Source organism: Lepisma saccharinum, chromosome 10 (assembly GCF_977018435.1).
Source record: "Lepisma saccharinum chromosome 10, izLepSacc3.1, whole genome shotgun sequence".
Classification (NCBI taxonomy): Eukaryota; Metazoa; Arthropoda; class Insecta; order Zygentoma; family Lepismatidae; genus Lepisma; species Lepisma saccharinum.
Genome location: NC_139238.1, coordinates 63,093,651 through 63,120,141, shown reverse-complemented (window position 1 = coordinate 63,120,141; position 26,491 = coordinate 63,093,651). Strand labels below are relative to the sequence as shown.

The 26,491-nt window shown below is 34.5% G+C and overlaps 1 protein-coding gene across 1 annotated transcript; it reads left to right on the top strand.

Annotated features, from left to right (window-relative positions):
• The first annotated feature begins 24,941 nt into the window (after window positions 1–24,941).
• Window positions 24,942–25,886, top strand: LOC145994129 (histone-lysine N-methyltransferase SETMAR-like). The gene has a single exon (XM_083130218.1). It carries the CDS (start codon window positions 24,942–24,944, stop codon window positions 25,884–25,886), a length of 945 nt encoding a protein of 314 aa, XP_082986344.1.
• The last annotated feature ends 605 nt before the right edge of the window (window positions 25,887–26,491 follow it).

Below are 26,491 nucleotides of genomic sequence, written 5' to 3'. Positions count from 1 at the left end.
CCAGATTTTTTTCTGATTTGTAATTTCGTTTTCTATTTACGATATGGAGTGGATCTCACTTGTGGACTTCAATAAAGCAGTTATAACGTAATATATACTGAAAACATAAATTATAATATACTACAGCTAAAAAAATCTGAGAGTGTAAGAATGTATACTCATTTATAGGATTCTTAACTTATTATAACCTAATTATAAAATATTATATACTTCAGCCGTTCATATATCTAATTGTGTTTGATTCTTCTAACTTGTAATTTCATTTTGTATTTAGGATAAAGAGAGCATCTGACATGGCGACTTCAATAGAGCAGTTCTAATTTATTATATTCTAAATCATAATTTGCAATATTTCCCAGTCAAATATATATATATAAGAATGTTCGATCGTTACTGATTTTTAATTTCATTTTCTATTTATGAAACAGAGAGCATCTCACCTGTGACTTTGATAAAGCAGTCTTAAATTACCAAATCCTAAAACTAAAATTGTAATATACTCCAAATATCTAAAAGTGTTATATTTTTTACTGATTTGTAATTTCACCTTCTATTTAATATAGAGAAAGCATCCTACCTGGGGACTTCAATAAAGCTGTCTTTGGTTAATATATATTACAATAAAAATTGTAAAATACTCCAGTCAATGAAATCTCTAAGAGAGTTTGATTTTCTACTGAATTGTAATTTCATCTTCTATTTCAGATAGAGAATTCATCTCATATTGGGACTTCTAAAATGCAGTGTCAAATTACCATATCCTATAACATAAATTTTAATATACGCCAGCCATTCATATATCTAAGACTTTTAGATTTTTTCCTTATTTGTAATTTCGTTTTCTATATACGATATATATTTGATGCCACCTGCGGAATTCAATATAGCACTTATAACGTAATATATACTAAAAACATTGATTGTGATATATTACAGCCAACAAAATATATAAGAGTGTCAGAGTTTATACTCATAAAAAGAAGTCTTAACTTTTTATAACCTAATTATAAAATGTTATATACTCCAGCCTTTCATATATCTAAGAGTGTTTTATTTTTGTAACTTGTAATTTCATTTTGTATTTAGGATAGAGAAAGCATCTCACCTGGGGACTTCAAAAGAGCAGTTTTAATTTATTATATTCTAAATCATAAGTTGTAATATTTTCCAGATAAATATATATGTAAGAATGTTCGATCCTTACTAATTTGTAATTTCATTTTGTATTTATCATACAGAGATCATCTCACCTGGGTGTTTGATAAGGCTGTCTTAACTAACGATATCCTAAATCTTAAATTGTAATATACTCCTAATATTTAAAAGTGTTTAATTTTTTACTGATTTCAAATTTCTCCTTCTATTTAAGATAGAGAGAGCATATCGTATGCGGACTGTGGAATTCAATTAAGTAGTTATAAAGTAATATATACTAAAAACCTAAATTATAATATACTACAGCCAAAAAAATCTAAGAGTGTCAGAATGTATACTCATTTATAGAATTCTTAACTTATTATAACCTAATTATAAAATATTATAAACTCCAGCCGTTCATATATCTAAGAGTGTTTGATTTTTCGAAATTGTAATTTCATTTTGTATTTAGGATAGAGAAAGCATTTCACCTGTTGACTTCAAAAGAGCAGTTTTAATTTATTATATTCTAAATCATAAGTTGTAATATTTTCCAGATAAATATATATATAAGAATGTTCGATCCTTACTGATTTGTAATTTCATTTTTTTATTTATGATACAGAGATCATCTCACCTGGGTCTTTGATAAAGCTGTCTTAACTAACCATACCCTAAAACTTAAATTGTAATATTCTCCTAATATCTAAAAATGATATAATTTTTACTGATTTTAAATTTCACCTTCTATTTAAGATAGACTTCATAATGCGGACTTCATAATGGCAGTCTTAAGGTAATATATCCCAAAAATATAGACTGTAATATACTCCAGCCAATCAAATATCTAACTGTGTAGGATTTCTTCCTGAATAGTAATTTTATTTTCTATATAAGATAGAGAACACATCTCACTTGAATACTTCTATAAAGCATTCATAACTCATTATATCCTGAAGCATAAACTTTAACAAACTACAGCCTATCTAATATTTAAGAGTGTTAAATTTTTACTGAATTCTAATTTCTTTTTCTATTTAATATAGAGAGAGCATCTCACCTGGTGACTTCAATTTAGCTGTCTTAGGTTAATATATCATACAATATAAATTGTAAAAGACCCCAGCCAATCAAATTTCTAAGAGAGATAGATTTTCTATAGATTCGTAATTTCATTTTTTATTTCAGATGGAGATATCATCTCATATTGGGACTTCAATACGGTAGTCTTAACTTATTATAACCTAAAGCACAAGTTGTAATATAATCCAGCCAATCACATATATAAGATTGTTAGATTCTTACTGATTTATAATATCACCTTTTATTTAAGATAGAGAAAACTTCGCACCCGCGGTTTTCTTAAAAGCAGTTATAACTTATTATATCATAAAACATAAATTTTAATATACTTCACCCATTTATATATCTGAAAGTGTTAGATTTTTCTAATTGGTAATTTCATTTTTTTACGATAAGGAAAGAATGTCTATATTGGTCTTCATAATGCGAGTCTTAGCTTATTATAACCTAAATAATAAAGTGTTATATACTCCATCCGTTAATATATCTAAGAGTGTTAGATTTTTATTATTTGTAATTTCATTTTCTATTTATTATATAGAGAGCATCTCACCTGGGATTTCGATAAAGTTGTCTTAACTTACCATATCCTAAAACTTAAATTGTTCTATTCTCCAAATATCTAAATGTGTTATATTTTATTACAGATTTGTAGTTTCACCTTCTATTTAAGATAGAAAAAACATCTCACCTGGGGACTTCTAAAATGCAGTGTTAAATTACCATATCCTAAAACATAGATTTTAATATACTCCAGTCATTGAAATATCAAAGACTTCCAGATTTTTTTCTGATTTGTAATTTCGTTTTCTATTTACGATATGGAGTGGATCTCACTTGTGGACTTCAATAAAGCAGTTATAACGTAATATATACTGAAAACATAAATTATAATGTACTACAGCTAAAAAAATCTGAGAGTGTAAGAATGTATACTCATTTATAGGATTCTTAACTTATTATAACCTAATTATAAAATATTATATACTTCAGCCGTTCATATATCTAATTGTGTTTGATTCTTCTAACTTGTAATTTCATTTTGTATTTAGGATAAAGAGAGCATCTGACATGGCGACTTCAATAGAGCAGTTCTAATTTATTATATTCTAAATCATAATTTGCAATATTTCCCAGTCAAATATATATATATAAGAATGTTCGATCGTTACTGATTTTTAATTTCATTTTCTATTTATGAAACAGAGAGCATCTCACCTGTGACTTTGATAAAGCAGTCTTAAATTACCAAATCCTAAAACTAAAATTGTAATATACTCCAAATATCTAAAAGTGTTATATTTTTTACTGATTTGTAATTTCACCTTCTATTTAATATAGAGAAAGCATCCTACCTGGGGACTTCAATAAAGCTGTCTTTGGTTAATATATATTACAATAAAAATTGTAAAATACTCCAGTCAATGAAATCTCTAAGAGAGTTTGATTTTCTACTGAATTGTAATTTCATCTTCTATTTCAGATAGAGAATTCATCTCATATTGGGACTTCTAAAATGCAGTGTCAAATTACCATATCCTATAACATAAATTTTAATATATGCCAGCCATTCATATATCTAAGACTTTTAGATTTTTTCCTTATTTGTAATTTCGTTTTCTATATACGATATATATTTGATGCCACCTGCGGAATTCAATATAGCACTTATAACGTAATATATACTAAAAACATTGATTGTAATATATTACAGCCAACAAAATATATAAGAGTGTCAGAGTTTATACTCATAAAAAGAAGTCTTAATTTTTATAACCTAATTATAAAATGTTATATACTCCAGCCTTTCATATATCTAAGAGTGTTTTATTTTTGTAACTTGTAATTTCATTTTGTATTTAGGATAGAGAAAGCATCTCACCTGGGGACTTCAAAAGAGCAGTTTTAATTTATTATATTCTAAATCATAAGTTGTAATATTTTCCAGATAAATATATATGTAAGAATGTTCGATCCTTACTAATTTGTAATTTCATTTTGTATTTATCATACAGAGATCATCTCACCTGGGTGTTTGATAAGGCTGTCTTAACTAACGATATCCTAAATCTTAAATTGTAATATACTCCTAATATTTAAAAGTGTTTAATTTTTTACTGATTTCAAATTTCTCCTTCTATTTAAGATAGAGAGAGCATATCGTATGCGGACTGTGGAATTCAATTAAGTAGTTATAAAGCAATATATACTAAAAACCTAAATTATAATATACTACAACCAAAAAAATCTAAGAGTGTCAGAATGTATACTCATTTATAGAATTCTTAACTTATTATAACCTAATTATAAAATATTATAAACTCCAGCCGTTCATATATCTAAGAGTGTTTGATTTTTCGAAATTGTAATTTCATTTTGTATTTAGGATAGAGAAAGCATTTCACCTGTTGACTTCAAAAGAGCAGTTTTAATTTATTATATTCTAAATCATAAGTTGTAATATTTTCCAGATAAATATATATATAAGAATGTTCGATCCTTACTGATTTGTAATTTCATTTTTTTATTTATGATACAGAGATCATCTCACCTGGGTCTTTGATAAAGCTGTCTTAACTAACCATACCCTAAAACTTAAATTGTAATATTCTCCTAATATCTAAAAGTGATATAATTTTTACTGATTTTAAATTTCACCTTCTATTTAAGATAGACTTCATAATGCGGACTTCATAATGGCAGTCTTAAGGTAATATATCCCAAAAATATAGACTGTAATATACTCCAGCCAATCAAATATCTAACTGTGTAGGATTTGTTCCTGAATAGTAATTTTATTTTCTATATAAGATAGAGAACACATCTCACTTGAATACTTCTATAAAGCATTCATAACTCATTATATCCTGAAGCATAAACTTTAACAAACTACAGCCTATCTAATATTTAAGAGTGTTAAATTTTTACTGAATTCTAATTTCTTTTTCTATTTAATATAGAGAGAGCATCTCACCTGGTGACTTCAATTTAGCTGTCTTAGGTTAATATATCATACAATATAAATTGTAAAAGACCCCAGCCAATCAAATTTCTAAGAGAGATAGATTTTCTATAGATTCGTAATTTCATTTTTTATTTCAGATGGAGATATCATCTCATATTGGGACTTCAATACGGTAGTCTTAACTTATTATAACCTAAAGCACAAGTTGTAATATAATCCAGCCAATCACATATATAAGATTGTTAGATTCTTACTGATTTATAATATCACCTTTTATTTAAGATAGAGAAAACTTCGCACCCGCGGTTTTCTTAAAAGCAGTTATAACTTATTATATCATAAAACATAAATTTTAATATACTTCACCCATTTATATATCTGAAAGTGTTAGATTTTTCTAATTGGTAATTTCATTTTTTTACGATAAGGAAAGAATGTCTATATTGATCTTCATAATGCGAGTCTTAGCTTATTATAACCTAAATAATAAAGTGTTATATACTCCATCCGTTAATATATCTAAGAGTGTTAGATTTTTATTATTTGTAATTTCATTTTCTATTTATTATATAGAGAGCATCTCACCTGGGATTTCGATAAAGTTGTCTTAACTTACCATATCCTAAAACTTAAATTGTTCTATACTCCAAATATCTAAATGTGTTATATTTTATTACAGATTTGTAGTTTCACCTTCTATTTAAGATAGAAAAAACATCTCACCTGGGGACTTCTAAAATGCAGTGTTAAATTACCATATCCTAAAACATAGATTTTAATATACTCCAGTCATTGAAATATCAAAGACTTCCAGATTTTTTTCTGATTTGTAATTTCGTTTTCTATTTACGATATGGAGTGGATCTCACTTGTGGACTTCAATAAAGCAGTTATAACGTAATATATACTGAAAACATAAATTATAATATACTACAGCTAAAAAAATCTGAGAGTGTAAGAATGTATACTCATTTATAGGATTCTTAACTTATTATAACCTAATTATAAAATATTATATACTTCAGCCGTTCATATATCTAATTGTGTTTGATTCTTCTAACTTGTAATTTCATTTTGTATTTAGGATAAAGAGAGCATCTGACATGGCGACTTCAATAGAGCAGTTCTAATTTATTATATTCTAAATCATAATTTGCAATATTTCCCAGTCAAATATATATATATAAGAATGTTCGATCGTTACTGATTTTTAATTTCATTTTCTATTTATGAAACAGAGAGCATCTCACCTGTGACTTTGATAAAGCAGTCTTAAATTACCAAATCCTAAAACTAAAATTGTAATATACTCCAAATATCTAAAAGTGTTATATTTTTTACTGATTTGTAATTTCACCTTCTATTTAATATAGAGAAAGCATCCTACCTGGGGACTTCAATAAAGCTGTCTTTGGTTAATATATATTACAATAAAAATTGTAAAATACTCCAGTCAATGAAATCTCTAAGAGAGTTTGATTTTCTACTGAATTGTAATTTCATCTTCTATTTCAGATAGAGAATTCATCTCATATTGGGACTTCTAAAATGCAGTGTCAAATTACCATATCCTATAACATAAATTTTAATATACGCCAGCCATTCATATATCTAAGACTTTTAGATTTTTTCCTTATTTGTAATTTCGTTTTCTATATACGATATATATTTGATGCCAAATGCGGAATTCAATATAGCACTTATAACGTAATATATACTAAAAACATTGATTGTAATATATTACAGCCAACAAAATATATAAGAGTGTCAGAGTTTATACTCATAAAAAGAAGTCTTAACTTTTTATAACCTAATTATAAAATGTTATATACTCCAGCCTTTCATATATCTAAGAGTGTTTTATTTTTGTAACTTGTAATTTCATTTTGTATTTAGGATAGAGAAAGCATCTCACCTGGGGACTTCAAAAGAGCAGTTTTAATTTATTATATTCTAAATCATAAGTTGTAATATTTTCCAGATAAATATATATGTAAGAATGTTCGATCCTTACTAATTTGTAATTTCATTTTGTATTTATCATACAGAGATCATCTCACCTGGGTGTTTGATAAGGCTGTCTTAACTAACGATATCCTAAATCTTAAATTGTAATATACTCCTAATATTTAAAAGTGTTTAATTTTTTACTGATTTCAAATTTCTCCTTCTATTTAAGATAGAGAGAGCATATCGTATGAGGACTGTGGAATTCAATTAAGTAGTTATAAAGTAATATATACTAAAAACCTAAATTATAATATACTACAGCCAAAAAAATCTAAGAGTGTCAGAATGTATACTCATTTATAGAATTCTTAACTTATTATAACCTAATTATAAAATATTATAAACTCCAGCCGTTCATATATCTAAGAGTGTTTGATTTTTCGAAATTGTAATTTCATTTTGTATTTAGGATAGAGAAAGCATTTCACCTGTTGACTTCAAAAGAGCAGTTTTAATTTATTATATTCTAAATCATAAGTTGTAATATTTTCCAGATAAATATATATATAAGAATGTTCGATCCTTACTGATTTGTAATTTCATTTTTTTATTTATGATACAGAGATCATCTCACCTGGGTCTTTGATAAAGCTGTCTTAACTAACCATACCCTAAAACTTAAATTGTAATATTCTCCTAATATCTAAAAGTGATATAATTTTTACTGATTTTAAATTTCACCTTTTATTTAAGATAGACTTCATAATGCGGACTTCATAATGGCAGTCTTAAGGTAATATATCCCAAAAATATAGACTGTAATATACTCCAGCCAATCAAATATCTAACTGTGTAGGATTTGTTCCTGAATAGTAATTTTATTTTCTATATAAGATAGAGAACACATCTCACTTGAATACTTCTATAAAGCATTCATAACTCATTATATCCTGAAGCATAAACTTTAACAAACTACAGCCTATCTAATATTTAAGAGTGTTAAATTTTTACTGAATTCTAATTTCTTTTTCTATTTAATATAGAGAGAGCATCTCACCTGGTGACTTCAATTTAGCTGTCTTAGGTTAATATATCATACAATATAAATTGTAAAAGACCCCAGCCAATCAAATTTCTAAGAGAGATAGATTTTCTATAGATTCGTAATTTCATTTTTTATTTCAGATGGAGATATCATCTCATATTGGGACTTCAATACGGTAGTCTTAACTTATTATAACCTAAAGCACAAGTTGTAATATAATCCAGTAAATCATATATATAAATTTGTTAGATTCTTACTGATTTATCATATCACCTTTTATTTAAGATAGAGAAAACGTCTCACCTGCGGTTTTCTTAAAAGCAGTTATAACTTATTTTATCATAAAACATAAATTTTAATATACTTCAGCCATTTACATGTCTGAAAGTGTTAGATTTTTCTAATTGGTAATTTCATTTTTTTACCATAAGGCAAGAATGTCTGTAAGGGGCTTCATAATGTGAGTCTTAGCTTATTTTAACCTAAATAATAAAGTGTTATATACTCCAGCCGTTAATATATCTAAGAGTGTTAGATTTTTCTTATTTGTAATTTCATTTTCTATTTATTATACAGAGAGCATCTCACCTGGGACTTCGACAAAGTTGTCTTAAATTACCATATCTTAAAGCATAAATTGTAATATACTCCAAATATATAAATGTGTTATATTTTATTACAGATTTGTTATTTCACCTTCTATTTAAGATAGAGAAAACATCTCACTTGGAGACTTCTAAAATGCAGTGTTAAATTACCATATCCTAAAAAATAGATTTTAATATACTCCAGCTATTGAAATATACAAGACTTCCAGATTTTTCCTGATTTGTAATTTCGTTTTCTATTTACGATATTGAGTGGATCTCACCTGTTCAGTGTTGCCCACGGGACGAGACGGGACAGGCTTCTAAAAATTCAAGACGAGACGAGATTCATCATGTGTCCCTTTGACAAACGAATATTTTCGAGACGAGACAGCATTTCACAGCATTTCCACGAGACGAGACAGGCCAAAGGCTCGTCTCGTGGGCAACACTACACCTGTTGAAATCAATAAAGCAATTATAACGTAATATATACTAAAAACATTAATTATAATATACTACAGCCAAAAAAATCTAAGAGTGTCAGAATGTATACTCATTTATAGGATTCTTAACTTATTATAACCTAATTATAAAATATTATATACTCCAGGCGTTCATATATTTAAGAGTGTTTGATTTTTCTAACTTGTAATTTCATTTTATATTTAGGATAGAGAAGGCATCTCACCTCGGGACTTTAATAGAGCAGTCTTAATTTATTATAATCTAAATCATAAGTTGTAAAATTTCCAAGCCAAATATTTATATTAGAATGTTCGATCCTTGACTTTGAGTTTTTCCCTTTTACTCCGGTTCGGAGCATAATGCCTCAACGAAGCATCGCCAACGGACTCTGTTTCCAGCCATCTTCCTTATCTCGTTCCAGGTTTTTCTTGCTTCCCATATTTCTTGCTCTATTGTCCTTCTCCAACTCATTCTTGGCCTTCCTCTCCTACGTTGTCCTTGTGGATTCCAGCTCAATGCTTGTCTCTCTATTGCCGATGGATCTTTCCTCAATGTGTGGCCAATCCACTTCCACTTGCTTCTTTTGATCTGTATTGCCACCGGTTTCTCTTGCGTACGTTTCCATAGATCTTCATTTGAGATAATATCTGGCCAATATATTCCCAGAAGTTTCCTTAGGCACCTGTTTATGAATGTATGTAGGTCCTTAGTAATTTTCTTTGTTAGTTTCCAAGTTTCACATCCATAAAGGAGAACTGACTTCACATTAGTTCTAAAAATTCTTATTGAAATTTCTCTGGCTTTCCAAACTTTATATAGCTGAATAAATCTCACATTTGCTTTCCTAATTCTTGATCTAACATCATCTTTTGTTCCCCCTGTATTTGTCACCAAACTCCCCCGATACATAAACTTCTTAACCTCTTCAATATTTTCCTCATTCTAGTGGAAATTTTCCATCTTTTTTACATTTGTTCTTACTGATTTTGTCTTTGTACTATTTATCTTTAAACCAACTCCTTTTCCTTCCTTATCCAAATCTCCTAATTTCTTTTCAATATTACTGTATGTGTGAGACAGCAGACAAACATCATCTGCAAAGCACAAGTCTTCTAGCTGTTGGGTGAGACTCCAATTTATACCTCTCCTTTTTCCTTCAGTTACCCTCTAAAAAAAGGTAAAGCTCTCCCCTGTGCATAGCACCACGCCATGAAGGCGTATAGGGGGTGTGGGGGTAACTCCCCAAACTTTCTTGATCCGGTCGTGAGTGGGGGTGATGTGATCAGCATCACGCCCCTGACCGCCTTTACCCCCCAGGGTTTCCCCCAGGTACCCATGTTATTCGACGCTGGGTGGGCGCCAGGGCCGCTTCCCGGATTTGAACCGGCCCCGAACCTTGAGCATGGTAGTCAGACGCGTTACCGACTGAGCCACCGCGGCCAGTTACCCTCTTCATTACTTTATCAATTACCATCAGAAATATTGTTGGTGATAAAATACATCCTTGCCTTACTCCTGAAATAACTGGTATTGGATCCGTAAGTATTCCCTCATACACAACTTGGCATGTGGAACCATCATAGGAGTTTTTAATAAGATCAATCATATGTGCTGGAATGCCATATTCTTTTACAATTGTCCACATTTTCATTTTATTTACAGAGTCAAATGCTTTCTGGAAGTCCACAAATATAAGGTACAGATAAGAGAAGTATTACATATCTGTTCTATAATAATACGCAGTGTATTTACCTGATCTATACAGGAACGGTTGCTTCGAAAGCCTGCTTGTTATCTCCGCATCTTGTTCTCAACACATCCTTTAATTCGGTTTAAAATAATTCTACTTAGAACTTTGCTAGGAACTGAAAGTAGTGTTATGCCTCTCCAGTTATTGCAGTTGGTAATATCTCCCTTCTTAGGTATTTTTACTAGTAAATCTCTTTTCCAATCTTCTGGTATTGATTTTGTTTTCCATATTTTTGCAAAAAGTGGTCGTAATATTTCTATTGTCATCTCCATGTCTTCCTTAAGAATTTCTGGTGGAATGTTATCAATTTCAGGAGCTTTACCACTCTTTTGTTCTCAAAGTGCTCTTTTTATTTCTATTTTTACTATATTTCACTTCATGATCCTCTTTCGTATATTCTTCTTGTAATTCTGCTATTTTTTTCCTAGTTTTACACATATTCATCTTTTGCTTAATGTGTGTCCTTTCTTCTATTTTTATCCAATTTTCCTCTAACATCCAGTTCTTTTTCTTAGGGTTTCTATATCCCAAAAATACCTGAATTGGGAGTAGGCGGCTCTGTAGTCATGGATTTGATATCCGAACTTTCGGCTCGTTCACGGCTCTCTTTGTTTTTTGACAACTATTTTATTTCCATTCGTCTGCTGGAACATTTACAGGCACACGGTCATGATATAACTGGTACGGTTCGCCCAAATCGTGTGGAAAATGCTCCACTTCCGGATGTTAGTTCGTGCAAGAAACAAGAGCGGGGAAGTTACAATCAACTAACAGACAAAAGTACTGGCATTACTCTTGAAAGCTACCATGATAACAACATCGTTACAGTATCAGCAACTGTCTCGGATGTGTCACCTCTGGGACATACAAGGCTATGGAGTAATGTGGACAAAAAATGCATTTCAGTCCCTCAGCCTTCGTGCGTTGCTCTATACAATACTTACATGGGTGGTGTTAACCGCATGGACCAAAACATTGCATGCTACAGGATTAGTATCAGGAACAAGAAGCGGTATTGACCAATGATAAGTTATCTGCTTAACGTTTCCATGAAAAACGCATGGCAACTTTAACGCCTGACTGCTAAAGGAAAAGAAGATGGGCTTGATCTGCTCTCATTTACTTTTACTAGGTATGTAGTACAGAATTATATGCAGTCGTAATTGACAAACCGTCCACTAGCAGAAAGGTCAAGCGTTAAAATCTCATCCAGAGTATTGCCTGATGTGCGATTCGATGGCACATCACACCATTTGGAAACTGTTTCCAAAGCAAGTTGGTTGTGGACATTGTGGAAAGGCTACAAGGAAAAATTGTAAGAAGTGCAATGTCGGCTGCCATATAAAGTGTTCAAAGGCATTTCACACACAAAAATAGATCGGCAACACTTACACATAATATGCATTGTTTTCTATTTCCAAAATTTACTTATGTTATTATTTAGTTAGTTTTGAAAGTAGCAACTCAATTCAGAAATAATTGAAAGAATTTTATTATGTAGTGCTGCAAATGTTAAAAAATGAAAGAGGATTGTAATATATTTTAAATATGTTCATGTATCAGTATAATCTGAACGTCAAACAACAAAACATTAAAATATATACAATTTAGTTATAATTACTGCCAATATATTTATGTTTAATAAGGTTTTGTTATTCAATATTGATGGTGCAATCCGTGCTCACTGTCGACATTTGTCGACATGCTATAACTAAAAGACTATTGGCCGAAAAAAATAAAAATCATTATTTTGGTATTATTTATGCAAACTACAAAAGGCTTTCAAAGGACAAGAAATTTCGGAGAAAAAAAATAATTTGGGCAGTAATGGGTGGCGCCATATATAACAATTGTATTTAAAAATTTTGGATTTCTTCATGATAATAATGCAGACGTATAACAATATACAGGGTAATTGGTAATTCAACCTATTCCTGGAAAGGGGTAATACTAGAGCACATTTGCAACAAACTTGACCCTATGCACGGGGGGTCGGAAATTAATGGATTTCGAGTTATTGCAGTTTGTAGATTTTTGTGACATATTCCGACTTGCGACCAAAAACTACTAATTGTGAAAAAACTACTACACCCTGGGCACTTAATCGACATGTTGCTAACAGCTGAAGAATGAGTGACTACTGGGAAAAAATTCATGCCCAAAATTCCCATACCCACAGAAAGAAACAGTCATTGGAGCACACGTCATGAAGAAATTTGGAAATTATCGTTTGAATCGAAGAGGGTTACTCCAAAAAATGATAACACAGCGTAAAAATTAAGGAAAAAACTTCCTCGTTTCATAAGCTTGCAGTAGCTAGATGTTGAAACATCTATGATATTATTATATCTTTGAATATAGATGTTCAATTGTTTTGTTGATTTTGTTTTGTCAAGCATGGAGTTAGCCATGTTGTATATTCTTAGTACTGGATTAAATTATTATTTTGTATAAAATCGAACCCACATGATTTATTATATCATATTACCGTGGTTGGTAACACAACAATTTGGCGACTATGTATGGGATTCACGGATTTATTGTGGAACCTTTCGATGTGGATAAAGGTAACATTGATTCGTATTTGCAGCGGTTTGAACAGATTTGTGTTGCTAATGGCATTCCAAAGGAAAAGCAAATGAGTCATTTTATTGCATTCTGTGGAGGAAATTTATATGATGTTTTAAGGGATTTAGTTACTCCAGATTCTGTTGCTAGTAAAACATACGAAGTAATAAAAGATGTATTGATGAATAATTTTCAACCGAAGCATAATGTAGTCGCAGAAAGATACCGTTTTCATCTTCTGAAGCAAGAGTTAGGTCAACCTGTATCAGAATATATTGTTTCTCTTAAACACGAAGCGACTAAATGTAACTTTGGAGCATTCTTAAATGACATGCTAAGAGATCAGCTGGTGTTTGGCGTTAACAGTGAAGTTACATGAAAGAAATTGTTATCAGAAGGCGACGTTTCCTTTCTTAAAGCTTGCGACATTGCCGTGAATATGGAAATGGTTGAGAATGATGTACGGCTATTCAAAAGGAAGGTTTTGCTACTGATTATAATGTACATAAGCTTCATGAAAGCAAGTCTAAACCTTTCCAAGCTTTGTCCAATAGGAAAACTAACTTTAATAATCAGACTGAAAAGATCAGAGTTAATGAAAACCCTGGAACTTCAAGACAATGGATTTGATATAAGTGTGGAAAGACGCATGAAAAAAGGTAAATGTTATTTAAAGCAAGTTAGATGTAATTATTGTGGATTCTTAGGACATATTCAGAAATTTTGTGGATTTCGTAATAAACCGACAGATAAAAACTTATCAAGTTTACAAATTGAATCCACTGAATCGATCCCTGGCCGGTTCAAATCCGGGAACTTTTCTAACGGTGGAAGCGGCCCCGGCGCCTACCCAGCGTCGAATAACATGGGTACCTGGGGGAAACCCTGGGGGGTAAAGGCGGTCAGGGGCGTGATGCTGATCACATCACCCCCACTCACGACCGGATCAAGAAAGTGTGGGGCGTTACCCCCACACCCCCTATACGCCTTCATGGCGTGGTGCTATGCACAGGGGAACACTTTACCTTTTCTATCCACTGAATCTAACAGTTGCTTAAGTAAGGTGTCTCTTGATGTAATTTCGAAAGAATGTAAAGATTCTATTGAGTTTAATGCAGATAAGGAATATCAAGAATTGTTAATTTCACGCGAACCCTTGCACACTTTTCAGTTACCGTTGTACAAGTATGGTTCTACTAAAGAACGGCAATTTGAATTTAACTCTTTAGTTGGAACTTTGCATAATGCTGAGTGCTGACAAATGTACAATTGACTTGAATTATGATGGTAAATTTGTTAATTTTGAGATCGATACTGGAGCTTCTGTAAGTGTGTTTGATAAAAGATTTCTTGATCAATCTTTTCCATATTTAAAGATTCAACCTGCAAATATCAATTTGAAAAATGCTGATGGAAGACCATTAGCATTAGAAGGTCAGGTTATGTTGGATATATTGTGGAAAGACAAGAAATATAATATGAATGTTTTTGTTTGTAAGCAAAATCTGCCACATCCGATTGTAGGAATAACTTGGCTGGACATTTTATGGCCTAACTGGAGGCAAAATTTTATGTTACAGCAGATAGGAGTTCAGAGTTGTACTGATGAATAATTTGTTGTCTTAGTACAAGGCAGTATTTTCAGATGATCTTAGGGAGCCTATTAAATGTTTAAAAGCTGTGATTCTGGTTAAACCTAACAGTACACCTATTTTTAGGGAAGCTTATGAAGTACCTTATAGTTTAAGGGAACAGGTTAAAAAGGATATAAGTAAATTGGTTTCCGATGGTATACTGTCAGAAGTAACTTATTCTAACTGGGCATCACCACTGGTAGTAGTTGTCAAGAAGTCAAATGATCTTAGTTATGTGCTGATTTTAAGACAGGACTGAATAATTTACTTGAGAAAGTAACTTATCAATTACCGAAAATAGATGATATTTTGAACATATTAGGTGATTCTGATACATATGTGGTTCTTGACATGAAGAATGCATTTCTACAGTTGGAAGTAGATGAAGATTCGAAGAAATATTTGGTAATAAATACTAATTTTGGTTTATTTGGTTACATCAGATTACCTTTTGGTTTGCAGTGTAGTCCTTTGATATTTCAACATGTAATGGATCAGATATTAACAGCAATTCCATTCGCCAAATGTTACTTAGATGACACAATTGTCTGTGGTAAAGGACTAGAACAGTGTTATAATAACGTGAGGAATGTACTAGATCGTCTTCAGAAATATAATGTGAAGGTAAATGCTAAGAAGTGTCAATTTTTTGCTACGGAAGTTGAGTATTTAGGATTTTGCATTTCTGGTGAAGGAATTAGACCATCTGTGAAGAACTTAGAAGCAATATTAAAATGTGCTGTATCTAGTAATGTCAGTCAACTAAAGTCATTTTTGGGAGGTATTTCATTTTACGATGGGCATGTACCCAACTTGTCAATGCATATACCTCATTTGCATGAATTGCTGAAGAAAGGACATAAATGGGAATGGACTAATGTTCATCAACAGGAATATGAATTAGTAAAGGAAATGGTGAAGAGAGTAGACGTCATTTTTCTATTCGATCAGAATTTGGAAGTGGTACTAATTACAGATGCAAGTCCTGTAGGAATAGGTTGTCAATTGTGTAATGTGTACAAAAGTAATTTACGCACAGTAGCTTGTTCATCAGCAACGTAACTGATGCTCAGAAGAACTATTGTCAGTTTGAACGGAAAGCTTTAGCTCTTATACATGGCGTGAAAAAAATTCACAAATACTTGTATGGTAGAACTTTCACTGTACATAGCGATTCTCTTCCTGTGAAATATATTTTTGGAAAAAAGCTAAAATTCCTTCTACGGGTAACAGTAGACTTCAAAGATGGGCTTTGCTTTTATCAACGTATGATTTTAAAATTGAGTACACCAAGCATGTGGAAGTAGCAGATCTGTTATCAAGATTACCCTTAATGGAAGTACCTGAAGATGATGTTCCTAGCGATGAGTATGTATTTCACTTAGAATGTGAACCAGTCTTGTTACAATGTATTAAGGAAGAAACAGCCAAAGACTTATTATTGCAGCAGATAAAGTTGTATGTTACTGAAGGATGGCCAGCAAAGCTAAATAAAGATCAACAAGCTTCACTATTTGCACATTTTATCCGGAGAAGACATGAAATAGTGATTGTAAAAGAATGTTTGATATGGGGCAACAGGTTAATTATTCCACGATCGTTGCATGATACAGTCTTGAAAAAACTGCACGCAAATCATCTAGGTTTGTGGAAATTACAACAATTAGCAAGATCTATGTATTGGTGGCCACAAATTGATATTGACTTAGAAAGATAAGTTTGTTTGAAACCTGGTCCACAGTGTCAAGCACTTCAGAGCAATGCTCCGCAAAATAAATATGTACCTTGGGAGCACACAGATAAGCCATTTCGCTGGTCGCACATGTTTATTGTTAGTTGATTCATGCACACGATGGATAGAGGTTTAAAAAGTTAAGTCTACATCTAGTGAAGAAACGATAAATTGTCTCAAAGAATGTTTTGAAAGATATGGATATCCTAGTGTAATAGCATGTGATAATGGACCTCCATTTTCGGGAAGGAAGCTTAAAGAATTTTGCACTAACTTAGGAATTCACCACCATATAATCCACCCAGTAATGGTTTAGCCGAAAAGTGGGTGCAAAACGTAAAAAGTACTCTGAAGAAGAGGTGGTTAGAAGATTGCCATCTAGGAAGAAGTTTCGATTTCAGAGAAGCGGTGGAAGGTGTGTTAAGAGTAGCCAGGTTTACACCTTGCCATGCTACGGGGAAGACTCCTGCAGAGTTGTTGTTGTCATATCAACCTCGTAATATCTATAATTGGTCCTGGTCGGAAATAATGGAGAGGGAAGTGGTGAGAAGTGAGACCAATAAGAACGAAGAATTAGCATCAATCGGAAGTACAGTGTGCACAAGAAATTATACATCCAGATTTGCGAAATACGTACGAGCCACAGTTACGGGTCATTTAGGAAGACGCTTGTTATTGGTCAATGCCAGTGGAACAACGAGAAGGGTACACCTGCATCAAGTGAAGTTTAAATCTAACAGGTCGGATACCGACAGTGGAGAAGATAACTATTGAATCTTTGATGGTTCCGTGTCAGCGCAGGACAGGGCGTGTGAGGAGAGACCACAGACTGGGCGAGAGGAAACTGTTACCGCCACCGCAGTGAACAGTCCACGACGATCTTTCAGAAGAAGGAAACCACCTGACAGGTTGCAGCTGTCATTTGGAAGAAGGGGAAAGTTGCAGTAGCTAGATTGTGAAACATCTATGATATTATTATACAATAGATGTTCAATTGTTTTGTTGATTTTGTTTTGTCAAGCATGGAGTTAGCCATGCTGTATATTCTTAGTACTGGATTAAATTATTATTTTGTATAAAATCGAACCCACATGATTTATTATATCATATTACCGTGGTTGGTAACACAACAAAGCTCTCCAAAACGATACAAATGTTGTCAACTGGCAAACGGTTTGGGGGAAAAATCTGAATAAAAAGCTGAGAAGGCGCGTTGTAGACCCCCATCATCTGACAAGAAATCGGTGGACGGACGAATCCAAATTCGACCGCGATGGTATTACGAATTTTCATAACGCGCATTTTTGCTCCCCTAAGGGTCATAACCCCAGAAAATCTAAAGAAAAGGCTCACAAGAGAAAATTCTCACTAAATGGGAATCATCCACAATCATGTGAAGGGGCCATTCTATCTGCAACAAAACCTAAACGGCATTACCTACGAAAACTAAAGGAAGAATTGACGACGCTGCTGGAGGATGTGCCACTCGCCACAAAAAGGGGTATGATTTACCAACAATGGCTGCCCAGCTCACTATTTCCGGGGTGTGCGACGGTGGCTGGACGACAATTATCCCATGCGATGGATTGGTCGAGGCGGCCCGACCCCCTGGCCGGCGAGGAGTCCGGATTTAACGCCATGCGACTTCTACATTTGGGGTCACATGAAAGAGTTAGTCTACAGTGCACCAGTGGATTCCCAGGAAGAGTTGAGAGAGAGAATTGTCACCGCCGCCCAATACATACTCGTAAGAGACTGAGTGTCAACGCGAGTGACTGTGTCTGAATTATACGACACAGGCTGCGTGCTTGTATACGTAACCGGGGAGGCAATTTGAACAGGATTTGTAGTTTTCGTAACAGTTAATTCTGACAACCTGGAATCATGAGAATGGTTAATAACATTATTATTTCAGTCATTTTCGTTCCTTTATTTCTCACAACGGACAACTTCCTTTCACTTTACAAATAGGTCAACAACGCGCCATCTCCGCTTTTTATTCAGATTTCTCCCCTAACCCGTGTGCCAGTTGACAACATTTGTATCTCTTTGGAGAGCTTATGAAACGGGGAAGTTTTTTCCGTAATTTTTACGCTAAGTGTGTTACCATTTTTTGGAGTAATCCTTTTCGATTCAAACGATAATTTCCAAATTTCTTCATGACGTGTGCTCCAATGACTGTTTCTTTCTGTGGGTATGGGAATTTTGGGCATTAATTTTTTTCCCAACATGTCGATTAAGTGCCCAGGGTGTAGTAGTTTTTTCACAATTAGTAGTTTTTGGTCGCAAGTCGGAATATGTCACGAAAATCTACAAACTGCAATAACTCGAAACCCATTGATTTCCGACCCCCGGTGCATAGGGTCAAATTTTGTTGCAAATGTGTTCTAGTATTACCCCTTTCCAGGAATAGGTCGAATTACCAATCACCTTGTATATTCAAGATTTTTATTCGATGTGGCAGTGTCGTGTGTGACTTATTTCTTGGGGCACCTGGTGTAGAGCTGGTATGAGAGCTAAATTCAATAAAGAACAAACGAATGAATGAATAAGTAAAGTAGGCTGCAACTGTAACAGAGTTACTTTTGGCTACTGAAGTAACGTTACTTTAGAATAGTTACTTTATGACTCCTTAGTTGTTAACTTGAAAATTTGAAACTAGGGGCAAATTTAAATTTGGCAACCCTGTTTCCAAGTATGTGTTTTCTCTGGATACCAAGGTGAAAGCATTTTAGTGGAACCACCTAAGGAAAGAAAGCTAGGAATCCTAAATCAATGAAACACGTATAATAATAAATATATTTAAAAAAATCTATCATTGATTGCATGTAGTTTGTTTGGAACAAAATATCCAAGTACCAGAAACAGTAATTTATAGGTTGTTTTTTAAAATGAGTAACTGCACATTAGTATTTTTTTTTGTTTTTTGGTGTATAATTACGTGTTTGGTATTGTTATTACAATTTTGTGTATGTGAATGGGTGTGTGTGATCTGGCCAGATCGCTAATTGCAGTTTAGTTATAATTTTAACTGTATATATATCTGGAGCCAATGATATTTTGAAGTTTCAGCCCTTCCCCTCTATACGAAACATGAATTATAAATATGGCCTCCATGTCGGGGAATGGTATTTGATTTTCATTTTTTTATTTAGCGTCGCTTTTCCTCCACTTTTGGCTAAACGTAACAATGAGGATAAGTGATTTGATGAGACTGGTGAAGGGACACGCACAAAGAACACACATACCCAGTCCCATCTTCGAACCTGGGATCTCCCTGGCGTCGTAGAGCGCTGTACTAACCACTTCACCAACGACACGGCTTGGTGTACAGACAGAAAGGGAGAGAGATGAGAGTTACTTTTTTTTCTTTTTAATCCGGTTAACGCACAGACTGGCTAATGTGGACTGGACCTATAGTTTAAGATGGGATTTGAAGTACTTATATGAACCTCACGACTCATATCCATGTGCCGTTAATTCTTCGGGATTATTTTATATTAGTTGGTTCTTATTTTTTGATTATTAATATTTCGTATTTGTAATCTTTTATATTTCATAATTTTTGATAAATAGAAAGATTATTACTAGGCTTATAATCCACTAATATTTCCTTTATTGTAATAATAAGTGTAAACGCGGCCTAATGTAATAAACCATATGTTAATTTTCTGGCCGAATCTTTAATATTGGTTATGTAAATCTGCGTTCTTTCACTGCAGAAAAATGTTTATGATTTAGATTTACATAGATTTCGTTTAGCAACAATGGGAAGATCGAATCTGTTCTTTTAAGTTTAATGTATTCAATAAGGTTCAAGTTGCAACGGGCAATGATTCGAGTTTAGTCTTTATTAACAGAGATGAATCGTTCCCCTTATACAATTTTGTTTGGTTTTGCTGCAACGTGGAAATTAGTTAAACTTTGATATTGAGATTGTGAATATAGACATTGATGAGTATTTAGTTTTTGGAAATGTCGCGAGTCGCGCTGTGCAAATTACGTAATGCTTAACAAGTGAGCATCGATTGGAAAGGTATATAAGTAGATGTGGAGCTTAGTTTGCACGCATTCCATCAGCGTCGGCTCTACGATATAAACATCTAATGACACTTGGAAATAAAGATACCTGTATTTCGCCAAGCACATTTATAATTCGAAATTTATAATGTTATGGGACGACAGGTTAGGATCGGCCGAAATCATTTGAGGTTAGTGACGCCTGTCTATTGGACATGTATGTCACTGTTGACCCATATGTTCTCATTCTTACGGATAAATGATAGAATTTCAGATCTTCGAACTTTATTTTGGCCTTCTTCAAAATTTATTCAACACCGACTTATTTGGGCAAGGAAGCAAGACTAGCCATGTAATGCAATGGCTTTCGTTTTTCAATGGAAAATGTCATCATTGGCGTGTATCTTCATGCAAGCTCTGCCTACTAACGTTTCTCGATACCAAGTACTCTGTGGAGCCCGTAGATTCTATTCTGCTTAAATCCTGCCCGTATTGACATCGATACTCGTGACACATTTTGGTTGCAATACTGTAGGAAGGGGCACGTACGAAAGTTTTTGTCTGCTACTGAATGGTAGGCCGTAAGCTTCGTCTACGGTTGCAAAAACGACAGGGTTCTCTTCCCTGGTACGGCTTCCTCCTAGCGACGCACATACACACGTAACTATTCCCTGCACATATACATATTTGGATTTTTCCCATGGAGACATGCAGCAAATTAGAATTCTAGATTCATCGAATCGAATATTAACGAACAGGGGATTCTGTATTTTTTAAAAAAATTAAGGACATTCATGGATTGTAAATTGTAACTTGAGTAGCTTTCGTATGTATTGGAAATAATCCATCTCCTGGATAAAAATGAATGAAAAGAAAGGTCAAAGTAACCTCGCAGAAGATGCAGTTGCCAATCTTAAAATTTGAGAAGAGTCGTTCATTTATTTCATGATTTACGAACACCTCCCTTAAGTTCTCAATGCTTCATTCACCAAGCCCGTACCTGAGAGGGGTCAGAGTATCCCATTTAGCCGTCTGAGTTTTAGCCGAGGTGAAATTAGAACATAAGGTATTGGAAGACAGAGGCAGGCTAGGATTACCATAATTTGCAGCTCTGTGTGTGTGTGTGTTACTGAAAGCTATAGTAAAGAGTGAAATAATACACAGTCATATTTATATATGAACATATATATATATATATATATATATATATATATATATACGCAGATGAACTGCGTCTTACATAAAGGTAATGTCAACCCTCATGCGTGAATAAGCGAGCGTAACGGCCATAGTAAGTCTCGCAGGTAGGTAAGACGAGCAGAGCCGCGCTCGCTGTGAAAGAGGTTGAGTTGACAGTAGCGTCGAGACGTTCGTCGCGTCCAGTTAAGTAGCTGCCGTGCGACCGATCAGCGGTTGTGAGTTTTTCTTCGCCTGTGCCTCATTATCTACACGTTGGTAACGTGATAGCCCATAGTATATTTGGGTTTTCAAACTGACGTCCCACCCGAAGTCACGTCGCCTTGGCAATTGGCACTGCCATTGCGATCGTCCGTGACAGTACTATGTGCCAAAACCCGGGTATCGAACCCGGTACCCATTGATTACAAGACAATGGCGTTATCATTACTCCATCGGAGAGGCCCTGTCATGTGTTTCCAGCGGCCTCCGATCGCCTTACAAGAGCATTAGACGGTTCCGTTGATAGTAGAAAGCTTGCACAGACGTAAACATAAAAACCATGTTGTAAATTAGTCTGACTGCCACGCGGGATAACCGGGTTTGATTCCAGATGATCTGAGGCGGAATTTTTCAGGCCTTTTCCTCGCGTAAAGTGGCCATGGAGTTCACCTAGGCTCAAATTATTGGGTACCTGAAGACAAATCTGAGGAGTAAAGACAGCCGGAGAGTGGTGCTGATCACGTCAACTCCATAATGACCTAGATCGAGAATATGTTGTGCCCTGCCCCTATATCCCTTAAATGTGCCTTCAATGAACTGTGCTGCACAGGGAGTTTTACCTTATCTTATGTTGTGAAGTAGAGAACTTTACTGGAAGAGTCCGAAACCTGTAGACAAAATTAATAAATGAAGGGGTCAGTCGGAGTTGAGCCATAAGCCAAACGCAGATACTTTTGAGATGCAGTCGATTGAATGTTTCGCGTTCACTTATAAATCAGAATCGTACTTTATGGACGCGTGATTGAGATGGATATGTACTGCAATATGTTGTTAATCATATATAACCTCAGTAAACCAGAATACCCATGTCCTCCTGTAGATTTCAATATAAAAACTTGGACAAAATCAAGAATTTGGTTGTGACTACATACTTCATAAAAATTTTGTGATGTGTTAAGAACGTGATAGGGAGGTACAGCCAACGGTAATAACGGTATTATATCCTAATACTCGCTTCCCTGCAAGGCGTTATGTGTGTTGCCTAACTCTACGGCGGTTGTAGAATTTGCCATGGAAAATTTGCTATGAAAATCTACTTATCGCCGTAGACTTAGGCAACACACATAAAGTCTTACACAGAAGCTTGGATTTCAGGATCTAGGTGTCCCATTTTTATTGCCGGTGACTGTACATTAACAGATACATGAATTTTCTCGAGAGAGAGCATGTTGGTGCCATGCATTATACGTATACATGTTGTTTATGTTTCATGTGTAGAATGATGAACGATGAAGAAAGTAATTTACGAACCTTACACATAGAACTAGCTGGTTGCAAACTTTTTTGAAGGCAGTTCTACGACAGTAAATCCACAGCCATTTACGTCGTAGTCTTAAGGTAAAATACGTAAAATGCAAGACCAGTAGCAGATTTTGGAGTGGAAAATTATGGCGTCTGACTGCCATGAGGGATAGCCGGGTTCGATTCCCGGAGTGGCTGTTCCAAGGTCGGAAATTTTCCGGTCTTGTCCTCGCATAAAGCGGCTGCGAGGCTCACCCAGCCTTAAATCAATGGGAACCGGGGGGGGGGGGGTGAAGAGTGATGCTGATCGCAACACCTTCAAAATAACCGAGATCGAGAATGTGAGGGGACCTACCCCACATCCCCTAAATGGACCTTCATGGCACGGTGTTATATGCAAGTGGAACTTTACCTACAAATGCCTGCTGAATATCTATTGCTATTACGTGATACTCTTGTGGAATTTGGTTTGCCAAAGTGGTTGACTCTGCAATAAGCTTCAGCCCCCATGCCAGTCTTTCCCGAGTGGAATTCGTGTGCACGCTTCTTTTTAAAAATTTCCTGTGGAGACTGTTTTACTTAGATTACACGTATTCTGATATATATATGTGTGGATAATTATCATCTTTATCTCTCCATTTCTAGCTTGGCATTGTTTAACAATCCTTTATTTGTTGTTGAAAATTTCTCACTCTCCGTGCATTGTTCTTCAAGCCATGGACAGTTAAATAAGTTTCTTTGCAGATTGAAATTTCAACTCCATGAACACCTAAATAATGAGAAAAGTTTACTGATCTTGTTGACTGTTCTTCATCGTTTTGCGATACGTCCTTTTCTGTGGTCTCATTTTCATGCCAGTCATAAATTTAGTATTCCGGGCATAAAATCTCCCAGTTTGCACATATAGAATGAAATATATTTTCTTCCTCTCCGAGTAATTTGTCGTAACCTTTCCCCTCGACAAACCCAGGAAAGCCCTAAGGTGCCAAGCCTACAAATTTTATATAACTACTTTGCCAAATACAATGCACGTCCAGAAGGTAAGTTTTGTTTGCAATTTATGCCGCAGCTGCAGTGCAATAGCAAGAGTACGCATCGAATAATTGGATCCATTGGCAAGGCAGAGACGTCAGTGCTAGAGAGGACAAAAGTGCAGACTCTTCATAGTGGGTTCCGATAATGTTCAAGAAAATCAAAGTACCCCCACGTGTTTAATGCGTTCAGCCATACGGATGGAATGAACGGAATGTGTCAGCAGCTGAAATTCACCGTCAAATTGGTTAGGTTTATGGTCAACAGATCATGAGTGCCTCAATTGTACGGAGATGGGTGCAACAGTTTAAAGAACGACTGAACAATATGCATGATGAGGAACGCAGTGGGCGGCCATCTATGGTTACAAACGAATTGGTACATGCTGTGGAAGAGAAGATGAGAGTGAACCAACGATTCACCTTGACAACACTGTCTGTGCATTTTCCACACATCTCCCGGTCGCTGCTTCATGAAATTGTGTCAGACAGACTGAACTTCCGCAAATTGTGTGCCTGCTGGGTCCCACGCTCGCTTACAGAAGACCACAAAAAGAACCGAATGGGGAGTATATTAATGTTTTTGACACGGTACTGTAAGGAGGGTGATGACTTTTTCAGTCGCATCGTGACTGGACACGAGACATGGGTGTTGCGTGAGAATCCGAAAACAAAACGACAGTCCATGGAGTGGAGGCACACGTCCTTGCTACGAAAGACCAAAGCCAGACCGGTTCTGACCACTCGGAAGGTATTGTGCACGATGTTTTGGAACAGACAAAGTGTATTGCTTGTGGACTTTTTGGAGCGCGGCGAAACCATCAGAGCCAAGAACTATGCAAAACTCTACGAAAATTGCGTCGCACAATCTAAAACAACCGACGTAGGCATGTTGAGCCGTGGTGTTGTTTTCATTTACGACAATGCTTGTCCCCATACGGCGGCTGCAACGCAACGACTTCTTACACACTTTGGCTGGGAAACATGTCATCATCCCCCGTATAGTCCAGACCTCGCTCCGTCTGATTTTCATCTCTTTTTGCACCTGAAAGCTTTCCTTGCTGGCCAGAGCTTTGAGGATGACGATGTGATCAAACAAATTATTAACACTTGGTTATCAACAAAGGCGGCATCGTTCTTCGATATGGGGATACAAAATATGGTGGCTCGTTATGATGAGTGTCTCAACACGGATGTCAATTATGTTGAAACATAGTCCTAGGCCTGTGCTTCAGTGTACAATAAAGTGTTTTGTTACATTTCATTACATTTTTTTAATTAGCCAACGGAACTTACTTTCTGGATGATCCTTGTATCTTATTAATCCTTCAATCTTGAACCTCTCACGAAGATCTCAACAAGCTCTCGAACAGGATTAAACGAAGAAGCGACCCGACATGCGTTAAAAAACACAGCCAGTTTTACTACTCAATAGAAAAGTATTTGTGAAACACCAGAAGTCTTAGAAAATACCGAATATATGGCATTGAAAGAGACACAGCTAGGGGCGTAAACTTTTCTAAAACATTTCGTGGGCTCAAGCACTTGAAATCACAAGAAATCATATGAATACTCCCTTCCAAGTATTATGCATTAACTATGCATCTTAACTTTTTTTATATCTGTTATTTACTGATTTCAATAATCACTCCACCACGAATCAGAATAACAATTATAATAATATTAATAATAACACAACAAATTATTGGGTGCACTAGGACTCTGCTGGCCCATATAAGTTTGTGCTACTGTACACAGCCACCATAAATTGCGAAGAAATTTTTGCATATAACAATAAGGCTGTAAAATAAATTAAACTGA

Coding starts and splice junctions, on each gene's coding strand:
- LOC145994129 (XM_083130218.1), top strand. CDS start 24,942: ATGAGTGCCTCAATTGTACGGAGATGGGTGCAACAGTTTAAAGAACGA.